Here is a 20,115-nt window from a genome sequence, read left to right as displayed (position 1 = left end):
GAGCGGGGAGGGAAAAACGAAAGGGTGTAAGTAGTTATTCATGACAATTCACAGTATGTAACCAGCACTCTTTACCGATAAGGCTCAGTTTTATGTTTTCTTTTGGACTTTTCCTTGTGGCTTAATGGAATTCGTTTCCATAGCAAACTCCAGTCCCAGGCCCCTCTGGCAAAACCATCTTCATCCCCACCTTGTTGAGGCTCAATGGAATAATCATTCCCATCTACGTAATCTATTAGAGGTACAGTACATGTAGTTCTGAAACATTTATAGAAGGGAAAGAAAGAGCAAAATACAATTTAAGAAGAGTCATCTGTTTAGTCTAAAACTTACACCATTAATTTTTAATCATTCTTATAGAGCAATTTACATGCAAAGTCATTTGTAAATGTATTATTGTTTAAAAACAAAACCTCACTAGAAAAAATAGAAAGGCCTTTCTATATGTTGTTCTAAGAGGTTCAAAGAGTTTAATACACACACTAAAAGCAGAAAGGTTTGGTCCGAAATGCTAATACATTAACACATTTATACTTTTTCTTTTATGCATGCTCTTGACATTGGTCTTCTAATAAAGCATTGCTAGAGGCAACAAAATAGCCTTCAGAGGCTAGGCTTTCTCACAGCATTATTATTTCCCATAATTTCTATTTATATTAGATCTTAGCTGTCAATAAGTAAGAAAAAGTCCTAGCTTTTACTATTGCAAATAAAGATTTTCACTATTCTAGCCTATTCAACTGCCTTGCAAATCCAATCTCTCAGAAAAAACTGTTACTGGTGCTCTCTTAGCAGCAGGCTTCACAGAATTTTTCTTTCCTGATTTGCAATACACTCATTGTTGTGATCGTTCATATACAACATTCAAAGAAAAGACATTATCTGGTTATTCTCTCAAAATTTTCAAAATAAGTTTCCCAGTAAACTGGCCAAACCACAATCTTTTTTTTTTTTTTTTTTTTGGTCTTAGGCCACTTCCACCTTTTTCAGACGAATGTTATATGAGACAGAAAGCCAAATGAGAGGGAAGAAATGATACCACTGTGTTGAGGCAGAAAAATCTGCACGTTGCACCCAGTGGAACGGGGTTTGGAACAAGGTGGCCAGAAGGTTACCTTCTGGGCACCGCGCTCCTCAGCACCAAAACCTCCCACAGGTCTGCCTTTGCAAGGAGCGTTCAGGGAGGAGTCTACAGCTGCCTTTTTCTCTCCTCCTTCCTCGTGTAAAAGGGTAACGAACTCAACAGAAGCACACAGAACGTTTCTACCTTCCATCTAGCATCCTGGCCCCAAAACGGTCTTGAAGCTAAGTTACTGCCTTTAAAAAGAACACAAAAAAACTTTTCAAGGAGTTTTCAACAGTTTAAGCAAATACATGATTTCCGAAACACATATACCCTAGACTGCACAAACTTAGAGCACAGAAGCCCAGAGCAACGGCAGCATCTGGACAGCCGGAAGAAATGAAGCCCCCTGGGATCTGTCTCCTTTATCACCTCACGTGGATCCTGTGCCCACAGCAAAGGCAGCTCCACCACTCAACTCCTAGCAAATATCTGGGCTTGCAGAAGCCCAGATAGGCTCAACCCCAGGCCTCGGTTTGTTACAGTCAATACTGCAGAGCACTTCAGATGAAACAAATAAGACTGTATTATAAGTCCAAACGTTGAAGTTATAAAACTCTTCAGATCACAGGAGTTTTTAAACCCCATTAAATCAAAACCTTTCTCTCTTGCTGCTACTTCTCCTCTATCAAAAATCATGTTTTTGTACAGTAGCCAAAAAAAAAATTGTTTAATCAGACTCCTTATTCACCTCGAGTGGAACAATCCCTCAGACCATTGCAAAAGACAAGAGTCTTCTTGTATGTTTTAACCTATAGTAAGCAAAATATTCAGTATGGCCATTAAAGCATACTAGCTGGACATTCATTTGCCTATTTTGCTTTTTCCTTAAATAGCTTTTATTCTAGGAGATTAAAAAAGTCATTGTAAAACAAATAACATATTGATTATAGTTCAAAAAGTGAAAATTTTTACTGTGACTTTTTCTTCCAAAGAGGCCAAGTGCTGCAAACAACAGGGGAACATTACCTGTCCTTAGATATAGGAGCTACAAGTGGTGCATACCAATTAATTCCCACCTCACAATGGGCATCAAGGTAAATCAAAACCTTCAAAAAAACAGGGAAAAAGATGTAAAAACATTACTATCTCTGAACACAGTATCACTATGATTTAATTTAGCTTTTTCTACATTGACATGTTTTTACATTAAAAACAAATAGTGAAGCTTAAATGAGCAAAGTTAATCTCTTTTTTTAAACAACATAATACAATACTAAGAATTTTTACACATCTATTTAAACACAGGGAAAAAAAAAACCCAAAATAATAGTTTTGTGTGTAAACAGGTTCCTACCTTTCCAAGTTTAGCCTTCTGGGCTCCAATGCTTCTAGCTTGAATTAAACCTTCTCTTCTCTCATTTCGAAATACCTTTACAAGGCCGTTCCACTGCTTAATATACTCATCTAGTCTCTCTTTTAAGTGTGCTATCAAATAATGAAAAAAAAAAAGTATTTTGGTAAAGTTTAACAATAATCAGTTTTATACATACTCACATTCAACTCTACTTAAAAATATCTGTCTATGGACATTCAGGATTAAGAAAGTTTTTAATTCAACTGCTTGTACTACTGCTCACAAGCGTTTGCTAAATGTAAAGACAGGGAGACTTGGGGTTCTCTATCTGCATGGCGCAAGTTCTTCTTTAGCACGTTTAAAGAAAAAGCCAGCTGAAGTAGTTGAAGTTAAGTGAAAAATTCCCAGTCACTTCAGTATACCACATAGTGACTTTCAGGGCTTGACCTGTATTTCAGCCAACCAGACTACCAGAGAAGTAACGAGGAGAAACCTTTCTTTACCTTAGCATATGATCTTTCCTCATCAGTTAACGTCACATGGACTGTTGAAGGCAGAGCTGTGCAGTGAACTCTGAATCACTTTTCGGTTAAAGACTTACTCTTTACTAACTTTATTTTTCATTTTGCCTTACCAAGCTGTGCGCCAAGTCTCTTAGATCTGGAAACCTGAGACAAAAAACAACCATACTTGGACTCTTCGCTTCCCTCATCTAGACCTGTCCTTACCTGGGGAGAGGGGGATCCTTGGTAGCTGAATCTTCTTATGAAATTAATAAAAAGAAGTTGGAGGGCAAGGATTGCAATGGCTGAGCTGCAGTTCATCACACTGATGATCATATGAAAGTCTTGCATAACAGAAAAAGTTAGGAAACCTTCAGCTGAAGGGACTCAGTCAGTAAAAAGATGAGCTAGTGCACTGAGTCAGAATGAGCTACGCTTAAATAGTTTCAGATTTGTATTTGTACATTGATCTTTGCCAAACTAATCTGGAAACCGCATTCCTACCACACAATTAAAAAAAAAATATCTTAGTCTTGCATAATATTTTTGCACAGATGACTCAGTTGAAAAGATTCAAAAAGGCAGAAGAGCTGGCAGTCAGGCACTTGCACTATGAGGCTATACTGATTTAACTGCTGGTGTTCATTTAAAAATCTGTTTTTGTACTGAGAGGTTTGAAAGAACTGCTTACAGCTTCAGTTTCTCTCAGTCAGGAACCAAAATAAGCCACCTAAGCCAAAACTAAGGCGTCTGTGCACTGGTTTGCACCAACTTTGAGGAGCAGTAAGATGACCTCTATGAGCCGATTTAACAACATGCTGACAACAAGAACTGGGGCTCCTACTGCTTTGCTCCTGGGTCTGTGATCCTGCCCTACACCTCACATCAGTTCCGAAATTTGTCTTATCGCGTGGCCAGACTACACAATTCACTAATTTAGCAGAAATCTACCTGACAAGGGAAGTAAGTGGTTTTACACTGGGGGAGTTGACTCTGTTTTCTGTTTGGTCAAACAAACACCAGAGACCACGTCAGAGGAGAGACAAGGCAGCATGGCCAGGAGAGAGGACAGGTAGAGGTGGGAGGAGAAGGCTGTCCGTCCCTTTCGGCAGCAATAAGCCATCAAGTTAATTCAGCTATAACACTTTCTGCAGCCGAAATTAAAATGATATAAGCCTGGAGTTTGCTGTGGCCTTATATTTTAGTGCAATTGCTATATTTTATATTATTGATGAAAGTATTCAAAAAAATGCTAGTTTAAACAAAGGCTACATATAAATAATTGAAATAGAAACTGATTTTTTAAGTTTCCAAACTTGAGTTCAGCAATTCTGATGAAGAACAGACAATCTTTTGAAAACGCTACCTTTTAATACTGTTATCCCTTCTCTTCAACTCTACTAAAACAACAGTTTTCTCAAGCAGAAGTTTTATGTAGCCTCTTCTCCTTCCCCCTTATGCACATTTGTAGCTTTTTGTAAATCCTCGTGCATTAGAAAAATTTCATGGGTATTCAAATATCAGAGTAGAGAAAGAAAAATTTTTATCACATACGCTACATAAAATAACACACCACACAATTTATATAGAATATATGATATGATAGCAGTGATATAATTTTTAAAGAATAAATTCAAGAGAGTTATGAGGTCATCCCAAAGAAGTGCTAATAGAATCCTTACACCACCCCATTATTTATTCTGTAAATTCCAAGTGTTACTGAAAGACTGTCAGGAAAGTTTTAGAATTTTTAAATCCTAAAGTTATTTCCAGCCCTCCTGCCTACGAAGCCAAATGTTTTAGTTATCAAACGTTAAACAACGCAAGGCTCACAGGGAGCTGTAAAATCCTGTAATACTGATTGTGCAAAGCTTTTCTACAGTACAAGTCTCAGGACTTTGCAGTCCATTATCTGAAACCCTGCCAGGGCTAGGAGCAAGTGCTATTTCCCACAGGAAAACTGTGAATTTACCCCTTTCCCATATAATAAAGACTTGGCTTTGCAAGGTTGTGTGACAGTAGTGTATAAAAGCCCAATATTTCTATGGTTAGAAATACTGTTTGGCCAGTAATAAGTTTTGTCCGCCTAAAATGTGTATTTGGGTACTTTATGATATCTGCCAGCAGCCTCCAAGTATTTTATTTTCTGTTTAAAACTGCATCTACTACCCTTCAAAATATTACAACCACCAATCTGATCTTCCCTTATTTTGGCTCTTCGCTCATGCCTTAGTGCATGAATTCAAGTATGAATCAGTATTTTTTAAAAAGACATTTCCTTTCTCCAAAACATCTTAGGCATGGAAGATTACAACTGGGGGATGAGGGCACACAGCTGATTTTCTTCCTTGACTCTTTACTGATGTCAGTTTGAGAACTATATAGACGGAATCCCAAGTCCTCCCTAAAGCAGCTGCGTCTGAGTTCCCAGTACCGCAGCACTACTAATGTCGAGCTCTTAGTTGTAATGCAAGTACCGGTTAATGCTACTGTTTCCTCACAGCAAATGCTATTAAACAAGTTAATAAAAGTACTGTCATCAGTCTGTGCTAATTTCTTCTCATTCTGCTATCTAATGGGATACTGCATCAGTGGGAATATAGGTAGTGATAATTCAAAAATAAGTTAATACAAAAGGTAGACAAAATCTTTGAAAGCTACTACAAACACTGATAAAGAGCATTTACCCCACTTTTTGCAGGTGCTTGGGCTACAAAAGTGAGCTGCACCACTTGAGATTTTGACCCTGAATCTTCAGAAAGCAATAAAGGTGATACTTATATAGGTAACAAGTAGCTAGAGAGCTTCAGAAAAGACAGCGTTAAGAATCCTTATTACTGTTCCAGCTGTAACCTCCAGACAGCTAACACTCATGGCAAAGTAGAAAAAGAAAGTCCATATGCATTAGTGTGGCCACAGATACTGCGGCAGAAGCTTCTGCTTTTTGGATTCTAACATACATTAATACAGAATTTTGCTCTCAGATATCAGAACCGTCAAATTCAATTAGCTTGGCATCATCACCTTGTTACCATTCTCTGTGTTTTGTCACAAAAAAAAAAGGCCTCAGGAGAATTCAGCACATCTCTCTACATAGTTGTCTACACTAAAAATGCACCGCTGAGATGAAGGAAGGAAGGGAGAAGAGTGCCATGGTGCAAAAAAACCTGCTCCCAGACTTTATACAAAGAATTACAATGAAAATAACATTTCCCAAACACTACATTTTAACTGTTTCTCCCCATAAGTTACAACACACAGCCTTGATATATGCAGTTATATATAGCTGTAACTCCCTTCCAACAAAACAGGAATTCTCATAAAGAAGGACACACAATGCTCTCTATGACCTTTTATTTTTAATCCAGCATTTAGGAGCATTTGCAACAGCTACGCTTCATTTTTAATTTCAGGTCACTAGAGAAGTGGGAGACTAAGAAACAAGAACTGCCACGCTAAGGGAGACCAAGCGTCTGTCTGGCTCAGCACCCGTCTCCCTAAGCATCGGTCTCACAGCGCAACAGCCACAGCAGCTACAGGTACTCTTCCTCCTCATATACCCTCCTCTGCCATCACCAAAACAGCGACGGCAGGAGCTCGTGAGCCAGTGCTCTCTGGGAAGCCCCTGTATGCGTCTTCATCACCGATATCAGAGGTCCGCTCCTCACTGCAGAGCTGGCACGTTCAGGCCCTGGCTGCACTGGCATTGCTTTGCCAGCTTTGCTTCGCTGCTGCATTTCATGAGCTCCAGGGAAAGCTTCCCTGAGATAAGCCTTTGATGACTTTGAAGTCAGATATGAAGCACGCAGTCCAAAAGCAGGCGGGGAAGGAGAAAAATCTGAAGTCTGAATCTGTTCTATCAGTACTGCTGTTATTCTGTCTGAAAAAGCAAAAAGCCACCAGCAGCTGTGCTATGATTAAGAGCGTGTGTTTTGCAGCTCCCTCTTAACGACTGGAGATCTCTTCAGGCAGCTTGGCACACTTCTCAGACCTTACTCGTTCTGTCTTTTCTCGAGGGAGAAAGAAGCGGTGCATGATTCTACTCTCACATTTGTTTTTGGTCTAGAATGCAACTGGAACTATAGAAATTAACTTAATTATGTTTACCAAGTAACAGCCTAAAGCATTTTACAGAATTACTCTAAGTGAAAGAGAACAGTTGCAGCAAGGTGTTCAGAGCCGTTCCAGTCCATGCCTGTTTGCCAGCTGCTCATACATAGGAGAAAGTTTCATCCTGTGCTTGCTTCACTAAATTTTGTGACTTAGGAAAGTTATTTGGGAAAACTAAGTGTGGGAAAAATAAACATAAAGGTTTGCCGGATGTTAGTTCCAGGCCAGTTGTATCTGCTAACTATTCATATATGAGCAGAGAGCATAAATAAAGTTCTGTAGCTCAAAACAAATTTCTTGAAAAATAGTATGCTTTTGTAACAATATTTGTATTTTGGAAAATACAAATACCGACTGTTATGCCAGGCAGACTCATCCCATGAGTCACACATATGTATTTACTCATGTAAAACTCAGTCTAATCATTAGTAAAAATCTAGTTATATTTCTAGAGGCCGTCAGTGTCATAGTTATTTTATATTGCTAACTCAGTCAGTCCTTGAACAGCCCTGAAGAAAAGCTGTGATCCCAGCCGAAAAGGAAAAATACAGTACAAGTCTGCTGACTGAATTATTAAAATTATATCCCTTAGGAGAGAAGATATTTTTGTTTTATAGCGTGTGCGTATATCCAAGCCAAATTCTCAAAGGCTGTAAAAGGATACAGGAGACCATTATGCAGTATCCAGTGTCTTTATTACACTAAACCAGATGTAGTGAAGTGTATAATACAGGTAACTTTTCCTCTCCTGTAAAAACAAACAGAAAATGATACCTACCTACCTACCTACGGTATGACATAAAAATTATCACATATATTAAGTATTTTTAATAGTGATTTACATAAAAAAAAAAAAAAAAGACAATCCTGACTGTGGGATGAGTTCAATTTTCAAACTGATAGCTGGTTATACCAACTGAAAACTACTCCTCCTGGGAGGCTGGAACTGGGAGAAGCTCAGATCACTTGATAAAATTGAGAGTTTCAGAATAGACTCATCTGCTTTCTGTGCCACTACCCAACTCAGCTATTAAAAAAACAAAGAGGAGGGTAAAGGGAGTGTATATATCCTACGCTCCTTGACCAGCTCAGACTTGCTGGGGCTCCTAAAAACCTACCCTTGATCGTCAACATCAACTGAAAGACTGTCAGTACGTATGTCGTTATGTCAAAACAGAACATTAGCTCTGCAGAGGAACTACCCTGCAATTTCAGTCTTACAGCATCAAATGACATGCAAAGGGCAAAGATTTGAAACTACAATTTACAGAGCAATAGAGCTACTGAAGACATTTCATTCTCCGATTCGCATTTCCTACAAATCTTTATCCTATCAAAAGCCTTTCTAAGTACTTTTTTAGATCACTATTTCTTGATACCTGAATGCCTCCCAAGTTTTATGGATTTATTCCCACAAACCTGTGGATGAAGCAGAAATACTGTTATTGCCATACAAGGCAAGGGACAAAGAAATTAGATAATATGAGTGAGAGAAAAAGTCAGAAGTAGTAACTGATGTCTGAATGGTGTCTCAGTGACAAGAATGCACTTCATGTGCCTACAAAGGTTTTTATTTATGCATCTACTCCTTTTCTCTGCTGATATCTACTAAAGAACTATGCAGCAATAAAACCTTGTAAAAAATTGACCCTGTGCTTGTTGATACACTATTTTGAAATTTGTTTAAAGTTTTAAAAACACGTATCAGGCCAATATCCACTGTATCAATCACCTTAAACTGGCGTCTCTAACATACCACTTTCTATTCTTCTCCGTGATCATCCTCAATGTGCGTTAATTCTGCAGATACCACCACTATTAAAGTCAGTGTATGTTTGTATTTAAAAGAATCATAAGTACATACATTGTAAATAAAAGCCAAAACCAGGATGTATATTATAAGCAAAGAGGAAAATCTTTGGACTTCTGAAAACTTTGATTGGAATACATAAGACTCAAAGAAAGGAAGAAATTAAAAGGTGCTTAAATTATTAAAAGTGTCCCCTTTTCCCAGTAAGAAACAATAACAACTTCAACCTGATGTTTAAAAGAGGATGTTAAAAATAAGAGATAGTGAAAATGAATGGGAATAATTAAACAGCCTTAGATACACTTGTATTATAGTAAAAAACTGAAATGAGGATTTCTCTGTGGAATAAAATGAAAGAAATTATTCCTAACAGGCTTAGGACAAACTCCTTCAAAATGTGCATTTTGACAAGAGTTAAGAGTGAAACTAACCCAGCTTTCTACTATATAACACTCTAATTGTCGAAGAGAACCCACCACAAATTCTGTATTTCAAATAGTTGAATTCATAAAGGTGGCAATCCTTTGTGTAAGCAATTCATTGGAAAAGAGCTTTCACTTCACTGACAACTGAAATGGCTATGAAGAATCAACTTACTTTTCTAATCCATGGCAGGTAATAAATTGAAAGAAAACTATTTTTTTTAACTGATATTTGCTTTTCTACAAATAGTGTGTTAATATTCCAAATATACCTTTGTTGCTAAAATCATCAATCAGCACAATTTCTGCCAAGTATTTCCTTGGTGTTCTCTTAATGACACTGTGAACTGTCCTCATGAGCGTGGACCATCCTTCATTATGGAAGACAATGACAACACTGGAGGTGAGCAGGTTATCATCATAATGCCAGTATTTGCATCTGTAAAAAGATTTTATTAGATTAGTTTTGACAAAAGGATTCATGGAACTGTTCAATAACACGTTTGCACAAGTGAAACCTTCACTTCAGATGAAACAGGATATGAAATGTATACACCTTAATATACCTTATGTGCATCACAGATGTACAAGGCCCAAATAGCAGCCTGCTTCCAGCTAGTGAACCTTTTTTCCTCCCAAAAGAGGTGCAGGATGTAGCTGGTGAGCAATGAATGCTGCCCAAACCGCTACCTGCTTCCTCCTGTGTACTCATATGGCATCGCACAGACCCCGAGAGACAGTGCTACCACCACCACCCTGCTGCTTTGGCAGCTGGTAGAGAAAAGTGGGAGAAAACTCCAAAATGGTGGCTTTCAAGACGCGGTTCCCCTTCGAAATATGAGATTTCACAGTTAGGATGGACTGACACAGTAAGCTGTCTCACCTACTACGTAACACACAATAGGATAGAGCTGGGGTTTTTAAAGCCCCTTTTAGTAAGGTAGTAGGATTGAAAGAACCCAGTAGAAGGACTGTCTGTAAAAGGTTTCTATTTGTTTTATACCGTCCACATGCTGGATGTGCATAATTAGCAACATTACAAACACAGTTGTGGTGAGACAATCAAATGTGGTTAATTTCTGCCCTCTCGCAACAAAACATACTCAAACGTAGTAGTTTTGCTCGAAGGGCGGCAGCAGCAAGTGAAATGCTCTTCAGCTGCACTGCATAAAACCATCTGCATTTGTAAAATCTGACAGCAAATCATAGCTGCTTAGGGAGAAAACGTAATCTTGTGGCAGCCCAGAAATGATCTTTAAAAGTTACTATTCAAGTTTAAGCTTTCAGGTATAACCAATGACAGATGAAAAAAACATCAGCAAACTCATCCAGTCTTCCATTCTCCTACTAAAAATGCAGGGTCACATGTTTCACCAGATCTAACAAGGTAACAGCTTTGGCCAAATTAGTGCAACTATATGCATTTTTTAAATTAACATTAAAAAATGGACCAGTTTCAACCCCGGCCCAATATCAAAGGGTATCTTCTTTGGGGGGGGGGAGGGGAAAGGGAAGGCAGAGAGAGACCTCGAACAAAAATGGTGCAGAAAACTCAAAAGGATAAAAGGTAAGTCACAAATTTCACACTGAAAGGACACGTAATTTTAAGAAAAGGCTAAGAATTTAGAGCTCATTTGAAATTCTAATGCCTATTTAAAATTTGCTAATAAATGCTATCACAGTAATAACGCATTCAATCAAAATAAAGTTCCTTTTCCCTTACAAAAGCATAGAATGGACATCCAAGTAATAGGCTGAGTCAAGCATGTGTCGGTTATAATATAAATCTTCTATCTTATTTCTTAGCTAGTATGACATATCACAGTTGCCATCAACCAGCTGTACCATACTGACTAGCATCGGAAAGACAGAGACACTGCAAATGTGACTATTTCCTCTGTTCATTCCTATCGAGCTTTCAATTTAAACAGCTGTACTGGTAAGTTCTAACTTTGCATGCCATGGAAAAGCACTTTCATATCCATTTAACACATTTTGCTTTTCAGTTCCACTGTGCTCTCTTTTTTTCATTAAGGGAATATAGAATCCACCTTGTCCTTCCCTTTCTCTGTGTGTTCTCTAAACAAGATGTTATGCAGACAGCGCTCTATATTGCAAGAGCCAAATACTCTACACAAGGACATGTCATTAAATGCACATAACGGCATAATCATTTCCTTCTTTTGTTTTTCACTCCTTACATACCCTCGTATTTGGCTTGTTTTTTCATCCACTGATGCATACTACAAGAGTTTTTCGCATAAAATGTCCAGAAAGACCCAGATCTTTTTTTCCTGAACAATTACAGATGATTTAGAAACAAGCAACATGAATGTGTAATCCATGCTTTCCAATATTCATTAAATCATGTTTATCAACAACACATTTCATTTGCAGTTGTAATGCCCATTTACCCACCTGTGTACCTAAATAAGACTGCAGACAGTCTCCCCCAATTACAACCAGTCCAGGTAGTCTGCTATCTGGAAATTTTTTTTTATCTGATCACCAGCCCCCTTTTCCAAATATAACAATACAATTCCTATTACAGAGCAGAGGGACATACTGCTTTTAATTTCAATGGGCAAAAGATTAAGGAGTTTATTCCTTTCCTTCATCTTCCAGCAAGTAAAGTCTCCACTAGACAGAATCCAGCTTTTCAGATATATCTATCTTGGCGTATTATTCTTGACAAATGCAGACATTGAAGTTTACAGATGCTCAAGCTTCCACACTTATATTTCTCTCTGTACAACAAAGAGCTGAAGTGCAAAGAATCATTCCTGTGTTTGAAAGGATGTTCTTAAAGTAAATAAACTCAAACCTCAAAACAAACAAGCAAACAAAAAACACAGTGATGCAACACAGCTATAGGTATTTAAACAGCACCTCTTTGGTCAAGAAGGACGAATTTCACTTATAAGGAAATAGCAACAATTCTCCACCTACCAGGAAAAAGAAATTAAAATCGGTAGATATATACTATTAATTTTGTTCCTGTAGGAAATGAAAACGACAGAATCAAAAAGCACTACAGTTAAGACCTAACTAATGATAAGGCCTTTTCTTTCTTAATCAGGCTTGATGTGAGCAACCTCTGAAACAGCATGCTCTCTAAAAGCACGGTTTATTGACTCCAGGATCCTACATCTCAACTGTTTTTATGCCTGAACTCGCTGCAGCTAATCATACTTATAAACTGTGAACATACAAGTGCTAGACTGACTTTTTAAACTGCATGATTCAGGCCTCTAATGCATTCCTTTTACAAATCCTTCTCAAAAGATTTCAACAGATTTCAAATTGTAATACTTTGGTTCGTCGCACAAGCATTTAAGCAGTTGACAACTATCAGCTCTTTGCAGAGATAAAATGGGTAGGCCATCTAGGTGCACATCAAGCCAGGTGCTGGAGGAAATTTTTTGCATTGTGTGTTTAGTAACAGATTAAAAACAGAACTGTGTTCTGTTTTACATCAATATTCTTGTGAGTTAAGTTTTGTGATTTACTTATATGAGAGCGCATGACATAAAGGGGTGTTTCGTATGCCCAACTGGAAGGCCAGCTGAAGGCCAGACAAAAACTCCATGGAAAGACAGCAGAAAGTAACAGTACATTTGCCTCATGGGAGAAGGCAGTATCTGACATAGGTTCCATTGTGCTGCTCACCTCCATCACGAGAAGGTTACATAAGATTTTTTTTTGCTCTCCAACTAAAAAGATAATGATTACATTTCAAATTGCCAACTTTTTTTTCATTTCAACAGACAAAAGAAACAAAGCAACATTACAAAAAAACCAAAGCATTTTGCTGGCTTATTTTTTCCTCTTACTACAGGTAAATAATATTTAGGAATAAAACGGTTAACAGCATAAGAGCAAAAAGATACTAAGTAGCTTAACATAATTAAAAAAACTCCAACTGATTACAAAAGCTTGAATAGTACAAAACATCTGTTTGCAATTTAAAAGCAATCTGAAAGCATTTTTGCTCTGTATTTAATATACTGTTTAAAACATAAAAATAGAGGTCTAGATGGGTTTCTTGCTACACATCCAACTTAATCCCTGCAGACTTGTCAGCACATTTTACTTTTTAAACTTGAAAAATCATATCTGGCTAAATGTGCCACTTGCAAGCCATAAAAACACTACATTTATACTGCTAGTAAGATCATAATTTTAGCCTTTTCCAGAAACTTGACTTCACTTCTTGGACAGTCAACACGGTGCCTCATCATCAAGCCCATAAGCTGTAACAGACTGCAGTAACTTGTACATACAGTCTCATCTCTTAGCTTGCATTGAGGATTAGAGGTTTTAAACATAGTGGTAGTTGTAAATATACACAGTTAACACATATTTTAAGCGCTGTGGCAATTTTTCCAATAAATGTCAACTTTATTCAATTATTTGGGTGCCAAAATCAAGAGCCTCCACTCTTCCTTCAAATCCACAGAGAGGAGGTTGGGAAGAACCTTTCTGTGGAGCAGCAGTGACATCCAGTGGTTGGTAAAATAAACACCAGGTAACCACGAGTACGTTTTCCTTGTATTTGAAGCCGAATTTTACACTACTAGTTTACCTACAAATTTGAGAGTCCTGAAAGGAACATAAAAAGCCTAAGCTTGCAGCCTCTCGCGTTTCGATTTCTGAAAGATAGGATCAAGCAGATTTGCCTGGACAGTCACTGCACTGCCATAAGCTGCAGCTACTGAAATCTGGCACGGGGCAATAGCTTCAAAGTACAAAGGAGACTGTGACAAAGAGGATTTAATGACTTTTCAACCTCTGCCTTCATCCTCTGGATGCCCTGTCCTGCCCACACACTGTATTGCGGCACCATTTCAAACGTAGCCTGCAGGACGACAATTGTGATGACATGAGAAACAAATTAGTGAAAATAAGCTTTAAAAAAACCCCCAAAACCAAAACAAATACATACATACACACACACACACACACATATATATATATATATATATATATATATATATATATATATATATATATATATATATATAATTATTATCAGTGTAACTGAGAGGACAGCATGTTGCAAGAGAGACACAGGAAAGAGCAGCATTCTTAAGCTGCTGCTGCCGCTAGACACTTTCTATCACATTTCCCGACCCTGTAACCACTTAAGGTATGGGACAAGAAGAAGCTGAAGCGTATGCATCTGTGAAAGAACAGCAGCATTCGCCCTAAGCAACATTGCAGGGAAGCACAGAGCTCTGTTAGCCTTCCTCCCTCTAGGGGAGGGATCCTAAGTTAAATGAATCAATAGTTTCAGATCAATCCTCAAAAAAACCCTGGCATTACTGAGCAAAAACACAGATCGACACATCACTGGAATGAGAAGAGACCTTTCAAGGGAACAGTAGCAATGCAGTAGATAAACTAAGTGACACTACTTTGGACTCTCAGTTTGCATGTAAGTTACTCCTACTCCCTCTCCAGCCTGCAAGAGAGCGGGACTCGCAGGGACTGTGCCACACTAGGGTCCCTTTCCCTGGATCACAGCTGAAATTGTGCACCGGTCACTGCGGGAGAGACCCCTTAAGCCTCTGCACAAGAAGCCAAAGATCTGGATTGGCGCTCTCCTTGCCCAAGTAAATTTCTGCTCTTCCAGCTATGTACCCCAGGCACAAGGCCCTCAACTTTGGCTTGCTCCTGCTGACCTCCTTCTGGCCCCACACATCTGATCACGGGTGCACGGTCCAAGGACTGCATGATTGCACAGCCTCCCTGTTAGCGATCACCTCTGCAGCAGATGCAGGCTCAAATTTCCTCAGGCTAAAAAAAGCCCAACCTATGGGCTGCTGCTCCTACAAGAGTACTCCAGCCATCAAGCAAAAATGTAAGTACTGACAGCACCAATGACAGCCATTCAAATAAGTGAGCCCTAATCAGATAGATACTTGTACTCAGAGGGCAAATTGAGATCTTGAGCTGAAGTGTTTATCATATAATCTTGAATTTATAAATTCCCTCGTATACAAGCACCTAAATACTAGAGAAGAGTAACAGCATGCAGCCACAACCAACCTTCCTTCTTGAGACTATCTTCCTTGGGTCAGACACAAAACTAGCATTGCATTTACCAAAGCTGCATCAGGTCCCTCTCTGGATTTTATCCCTAATATTAAAGCACTACACTTGCATGCTCAGACCAAAATGCAGCAGCAGAGATTTCTCTGAGGCAGCAGGTTGCCGTCATTGCCATTGAATTCCTGTAAGTGCTCCAGGAGACAAATCCTAAGAAGCGCTAATCAGTTCCGTTTCAAGCCGAGCCCTGAATCAGTAAAAAGCTGAAGGTCTCTATTTAGCATTTATATTATCAAGGCTTCCTGAATGTGTAATTAAGACATTAAAACAAACAGTTTTATATTAATGCAAAGGAGAGCTTACCACAATTTTAAATTGTATTTTAAGTTGCATTTCATGTTTATAGTGGTTTGAGATTATATGTCACCTGCTGATAACTGTTTTTCAGTGCTTGTATTTTTCCTCACACTTTGAGCTGCTCTAACACTAACAGAGCTTAAAAAATTGTTGGAAAATACTGATGAGATGCTAAAAACTCGATGCATATGGCAGTTCTTGCCATTTCTCCTACTAGGTATGCACTGTTTAGGAAGTTACTACTCAATGCATTTGCCTACATACCGCTCAAAAGAATCCAAGATGGGGATTTATCAAACACTGACAGGTTTTCCCTAATACAAGAAACAAAAGGCTGGAGAGAACCTCTTGGGGCAGTGGGTTCAGTCCCCAGGAAATATCTAATATTTCTACCATGCCTCACTCATCAGATATTAAACCCTGAAGTTCCTGTCCATGCTCAGTACTGAATTACAATTTATACCATGTAAGTTCATTTAAATGCTTTAACACAGTAAGTTTTGGTAACAGAAACATGACCGAGCATAAGTTATTTTAATTTTTTGGTTTTGAACGCGTTCAGATTACAATGCATTTGACAGACTGCTTCCTCCACTTGCCCCACAATTTATACAAAGGAGGACTGCATTTGAAAGGTCACATTAGCAGCTACAGGAAACGCCTCGTACTTCTTCCCCCTCACCCTTCCTGCAAAGTCAAGGTTTAAGGTAGGGCTCGAATATACTCCACCTGGAGAACTCCGCGTGCTGCGCTACACATGTTTTTGAACAGAGAGTTCTGTTCAGAGCTCAGTGCTCTCCTTTCAGAAAGCACACATACAGGTAAGTAAATCCAATTACAGATACCTTAATCCAGTGCCTGCGTCAACTGCTTTCTACTCTCAGGGCAAATTATTTATCTGTTGAAATTTAAAACTCAAAATGCTAGCAGCCAACGTTAAACACACATGGGATCTATCTTCACGACAGTTTTCACTACTGGGAGCTGAAGAGTTAACAGAAAATGCTTGTTTTCCCTCTAAGGACAATGCCAGGATTTCTACGCCTTCCTGACCAGTAGGAGATGCGCTGACAAATAAATTGCTAATTGCATTTTAAATGCATATTTTTCCTCCAGGAATCTTGCCAACAGTAAGGCAGCTGATAACTTCCAGTCAAAATCCTAGCCTTCTTGATTTAGTTTGACCACCATAATTCATCTGGTCTCAGTCCTAGGTCTCAGTAAAGCACACCAAGATTTATTACTACAAAAATTAGTTGTGTTAGTTACAGAACTGTTACAGGGTACTGTAACACCTGAATAAAATATTTTCCCCAAGGAACCCTGTGAAATGAAACCAAGTCCCTAATGCTCTATTTCCAAGGACACAGATACCAACAGTAATTACTGAAAGCTTATTTCATGTAACAGTATCAAATATGTAATTTGCACAGTGCTATAATTAAGCAATTAATCACATTCCTAGAGAAAGCACGCTCCACTCCAGAGCTTTTCTATGGAATCTCCTTAGTGATGACGTGATTGACTGGACTACTAACTGCTGTAGGGAACATATTAAATTCATGTTATTCACCTAGCGTAAAAAGATCATCCCTTTCTAATAAGCAGCCAAGATTAATCTGCCTTATTTAGTATCTTGAGTAACTGTTTATAACTAAAGACTTTTTGTCTCCCTCTTCAAGCCCAGCACTAAAAATTTGATACAGCAGTTTGACATCTTTAATAGTACTTGCACCAACGAAAGGGCAGGTCTTCACCAAACTACAACAGAAAAAAAAAACTTATACTAACACATAGGTCTGTATGTGTGTCTATATTTAAGTAAACTCAGAATTCTTTATTTTTGGCAAGAATTCCCTCCTCTGCTTGTAGTAAAGAGGAGGGGGGGAAATCACCCTTCAAAACTACATTTATAATTTTAAGAACAAGCCCATTCTGACTGACTGCCGATTTGACTATCCAAAATACTGCTCTATAAAAACCTTGGGAGCGATTACAAGGCTTTCAGAAGCCCTGTAATGAATTATTGCTTCTGATTCAGACTAGGTGTAAAAAACGTATCTATAATTTCTCCAGCAACAGTAGGATTAGGTGCAGCCTGGTATTTAAAAATAAAATGCTGCCTTATTTTTAGAGAGTCATACAATTTTACTATGATAAGCAACTAACACTTGAAAAGCAAAACCTGTAAAATGTAAACAAGATTAAAAGAACAGTTGTCCAAAAATACATTTCTGTATACAAGGAACATTGTACTCAAGCAAGGAAGAGTTATTTCTTCAGGCTTTTCAAAAAAAGCTTATCACCAGTTGTTCTGTTTAAAATGAAAAGGTGATCTATGATAACAGATCCAATAATTCAAGTACGAATGTGTACGGTCCAGAGGACATGCCCTGTAACAGCAACAATGCCATTAAAAGGGAAAGCTGGAAGAGGACAATCCACAAAAGGAAAAAAACATTTAAAAATATTTGTTTTGCCATGATCAGACTGACAGATGTGTGTGGGTGATGCAGTTAAAATTCTGGAACACGCTGGTGTAAAGACAGCAGTTATCTAATATAAAATTACTCTCCAGTGTACTTCCACCAGAACACCACAAATCACTGCCAGAAAATGCACACCACGTCTTGCCATGACAAGAAAGCAGCTAGTAGGTTATGCTACAGAAGAGCAGCAAAATAGCTGGTCTCAATTCACAGCTTTTAAATAGTAGCTTATGAAATGTAGCCCTTGTCAGTAAACCACGCTAGAAATGCTGCGGTCAGACTGCTGCAGAACCTTCTAATCTGCCTGCAGCCTGAGGTACTTGGTTTATGCACAATACAGCCAACAATACAGACATTGAAAAAAATTCAGTTACAGATTAACTTGTCTCATGTCATAAACATTCATAAAGAGTCAGGATGTTTCCTCTCCCAGTCAAACTAGTCAGGATAAAATTCTTGCGACGTTCGTCAAAAGAGGCTGTCAAAAAATCTAGCACAAACAGAATCATAATACTAAAACCCTCCAGGTCAATAAAAGTAACTTGTAAGCAAGTCTTCTATTGGTTGAATAACAACAGCATATCAAGTTTTAGCAAAACATGCTGAGTGCTGATCCTTTCTTACAGCCAACACAGTTAATTATCCCGGAATAAAATTTGATCAACGGTATGAACATCCCTGGCTTAAGGGCTCTAAAATAATGTAAATTAGTTAACAGGACAGACAGGGAGTTTCACAGAACATCACTTACAATATATTTTAAGAGAATGCTTCTTGACTTAAATTTCAGCCCTAAGTGCAATGTGAAACAAACGAATGATCTAAGCCCAGCAAAACATACACATGGAAAGAGTAGATGTGGAGGGGGGCTGTTCTAAAGCAACAAAATTTCAAAAAGAAAGCATGTACTTTCTCCTAATGGTTTGGAGATTTAAAAAAAAAAAAAAAGTGCAAAGAAACTATTGCAACTAATGCACTGTATTTTTTTTTTTTTTAAAGAAATACAGATGCTCTGGAGCAAGTCACATTGCTTTGGTCTTCTGTAACCAGGTGCAGCTCTTGAAATGGACCACATACCACACTGCCTCTTCTCAGAGTACATATAAAGTATTCACCAGTCCATCAGGCAGTTTTATCTCCCTTTTTGATCATCCCCCTTTTTTTTTTAAATAGAGAAACCCATTATTAAAATGTTTCCCAACACCTGTCATGACTAGCTCATGATTTCAGGTGCTACACCTTTGCCAAATGAGCCCAAGGAAAGGCTGGATCTTCTAAAATAACCTCCTCCAAACACAGGAGCAGCCCATTGCCATGTGCAGGAAGTCACACAGGCATGGCAGACAGCCAGGCTGGCTGAAAGGGGAACTCCTGACTAAGTTCAAATGCAAAAAGGAAGAATAGGAAAGGGAGAAGCGGGGATAGGCTACCTAGAAGCAATACAGAAATATTGCTTGAGCAAATGCAGATAGAACTCAGGAAGGTAAAGCTCAGGTAGAGCTGACATTGGTGAGAGACAAAGAGCAACAAGAAAGTTCACAGACAAAAGGAAAAACAATGAAAATACGACTTCGCTTCTGAATGAGGTGGGACCTATTGTCAAAGGATGCAGAAGCGACTAATAACACTCAACAGCTTACTGCCCTTGGTCTTTATCGGCATGGTCTGCTGTCACACCTCAGAAGTCCTGTGTCCAGTGACAAAGTCTGCAGAAGCAAAGCAATATCCACTGTAGAGGAAGACTGTGTTAGGGACCACTCTAACTGGACATACACAGCAAGCTGGATATGTACAAGTCCATGGGGATGAGATGGGCTGCACAGAAGGGTGCTGAGGGAGCTTGCTGATGTCACTGTGAAGTCACTATCATTTTTGAAAGGTTCTGGTGCTTGAGGGAGGTTCCTGAGGACTGGGAAAAGCAAATACCATGCCATCCTTCAGGAAGGCCAAGAG

General features: G+C 38.6%; 1 protein-coding gene across 2 annotated transcripts in view; it reads right to left on the bottom strand.

The window, feature by feature from the left end:
• The window catches only part of GALNT7 (polypeptide N-acetylgalactosaminyltransferase 7), a 77,827-nt gene that overhangs the window by 16,392 nt on the left and 41,320 nt on the right, over positions 1-20,115 (bottom strand). The window contains exons 3-6 of one of the 2 annotated variants that reach the window (XM_068942503.1): positions 9,538-9,704; positions 2,421-2,551; positions 2,093-2,172; positions 76-258 (exon numbers count right to left, since the gene is read on the bottom strand). In XM_068942503.1, coding sequence (XP_068798604.1) covers positions 76-258; positions 2,093-2,172; positions 2,421-2,551; positions 9,538-9,704 — 561 coding nt within the window. The remainder of the gene's footprint in view (positions 1-75; positions 259-2,092; positions 2,173-2,420; positions 2,552-9,537; positions 9,705-20,115) is intronic. The other variant, XM_068942502.1, reaches the window with a different exon arrangement.

This window comes from Struthio camelus, chromosome 4 (genome assembly GCF_040807025.1).
Source record: "Struthio camelus isolate bStrCam1 chromosome 4, bStrCam1.hap1, whole genome shotgun sequence".
Classification (NCBI taxonomy): domain Eukaryota; kingdom Metazoa; phylum Chordata; class Aves; order Struthioniformes; family Struthionidae; genus Struthio; species Struthio camelus.
This window is presented reverse-complemented; position numbering and strand designations above follow the sequence as displayed.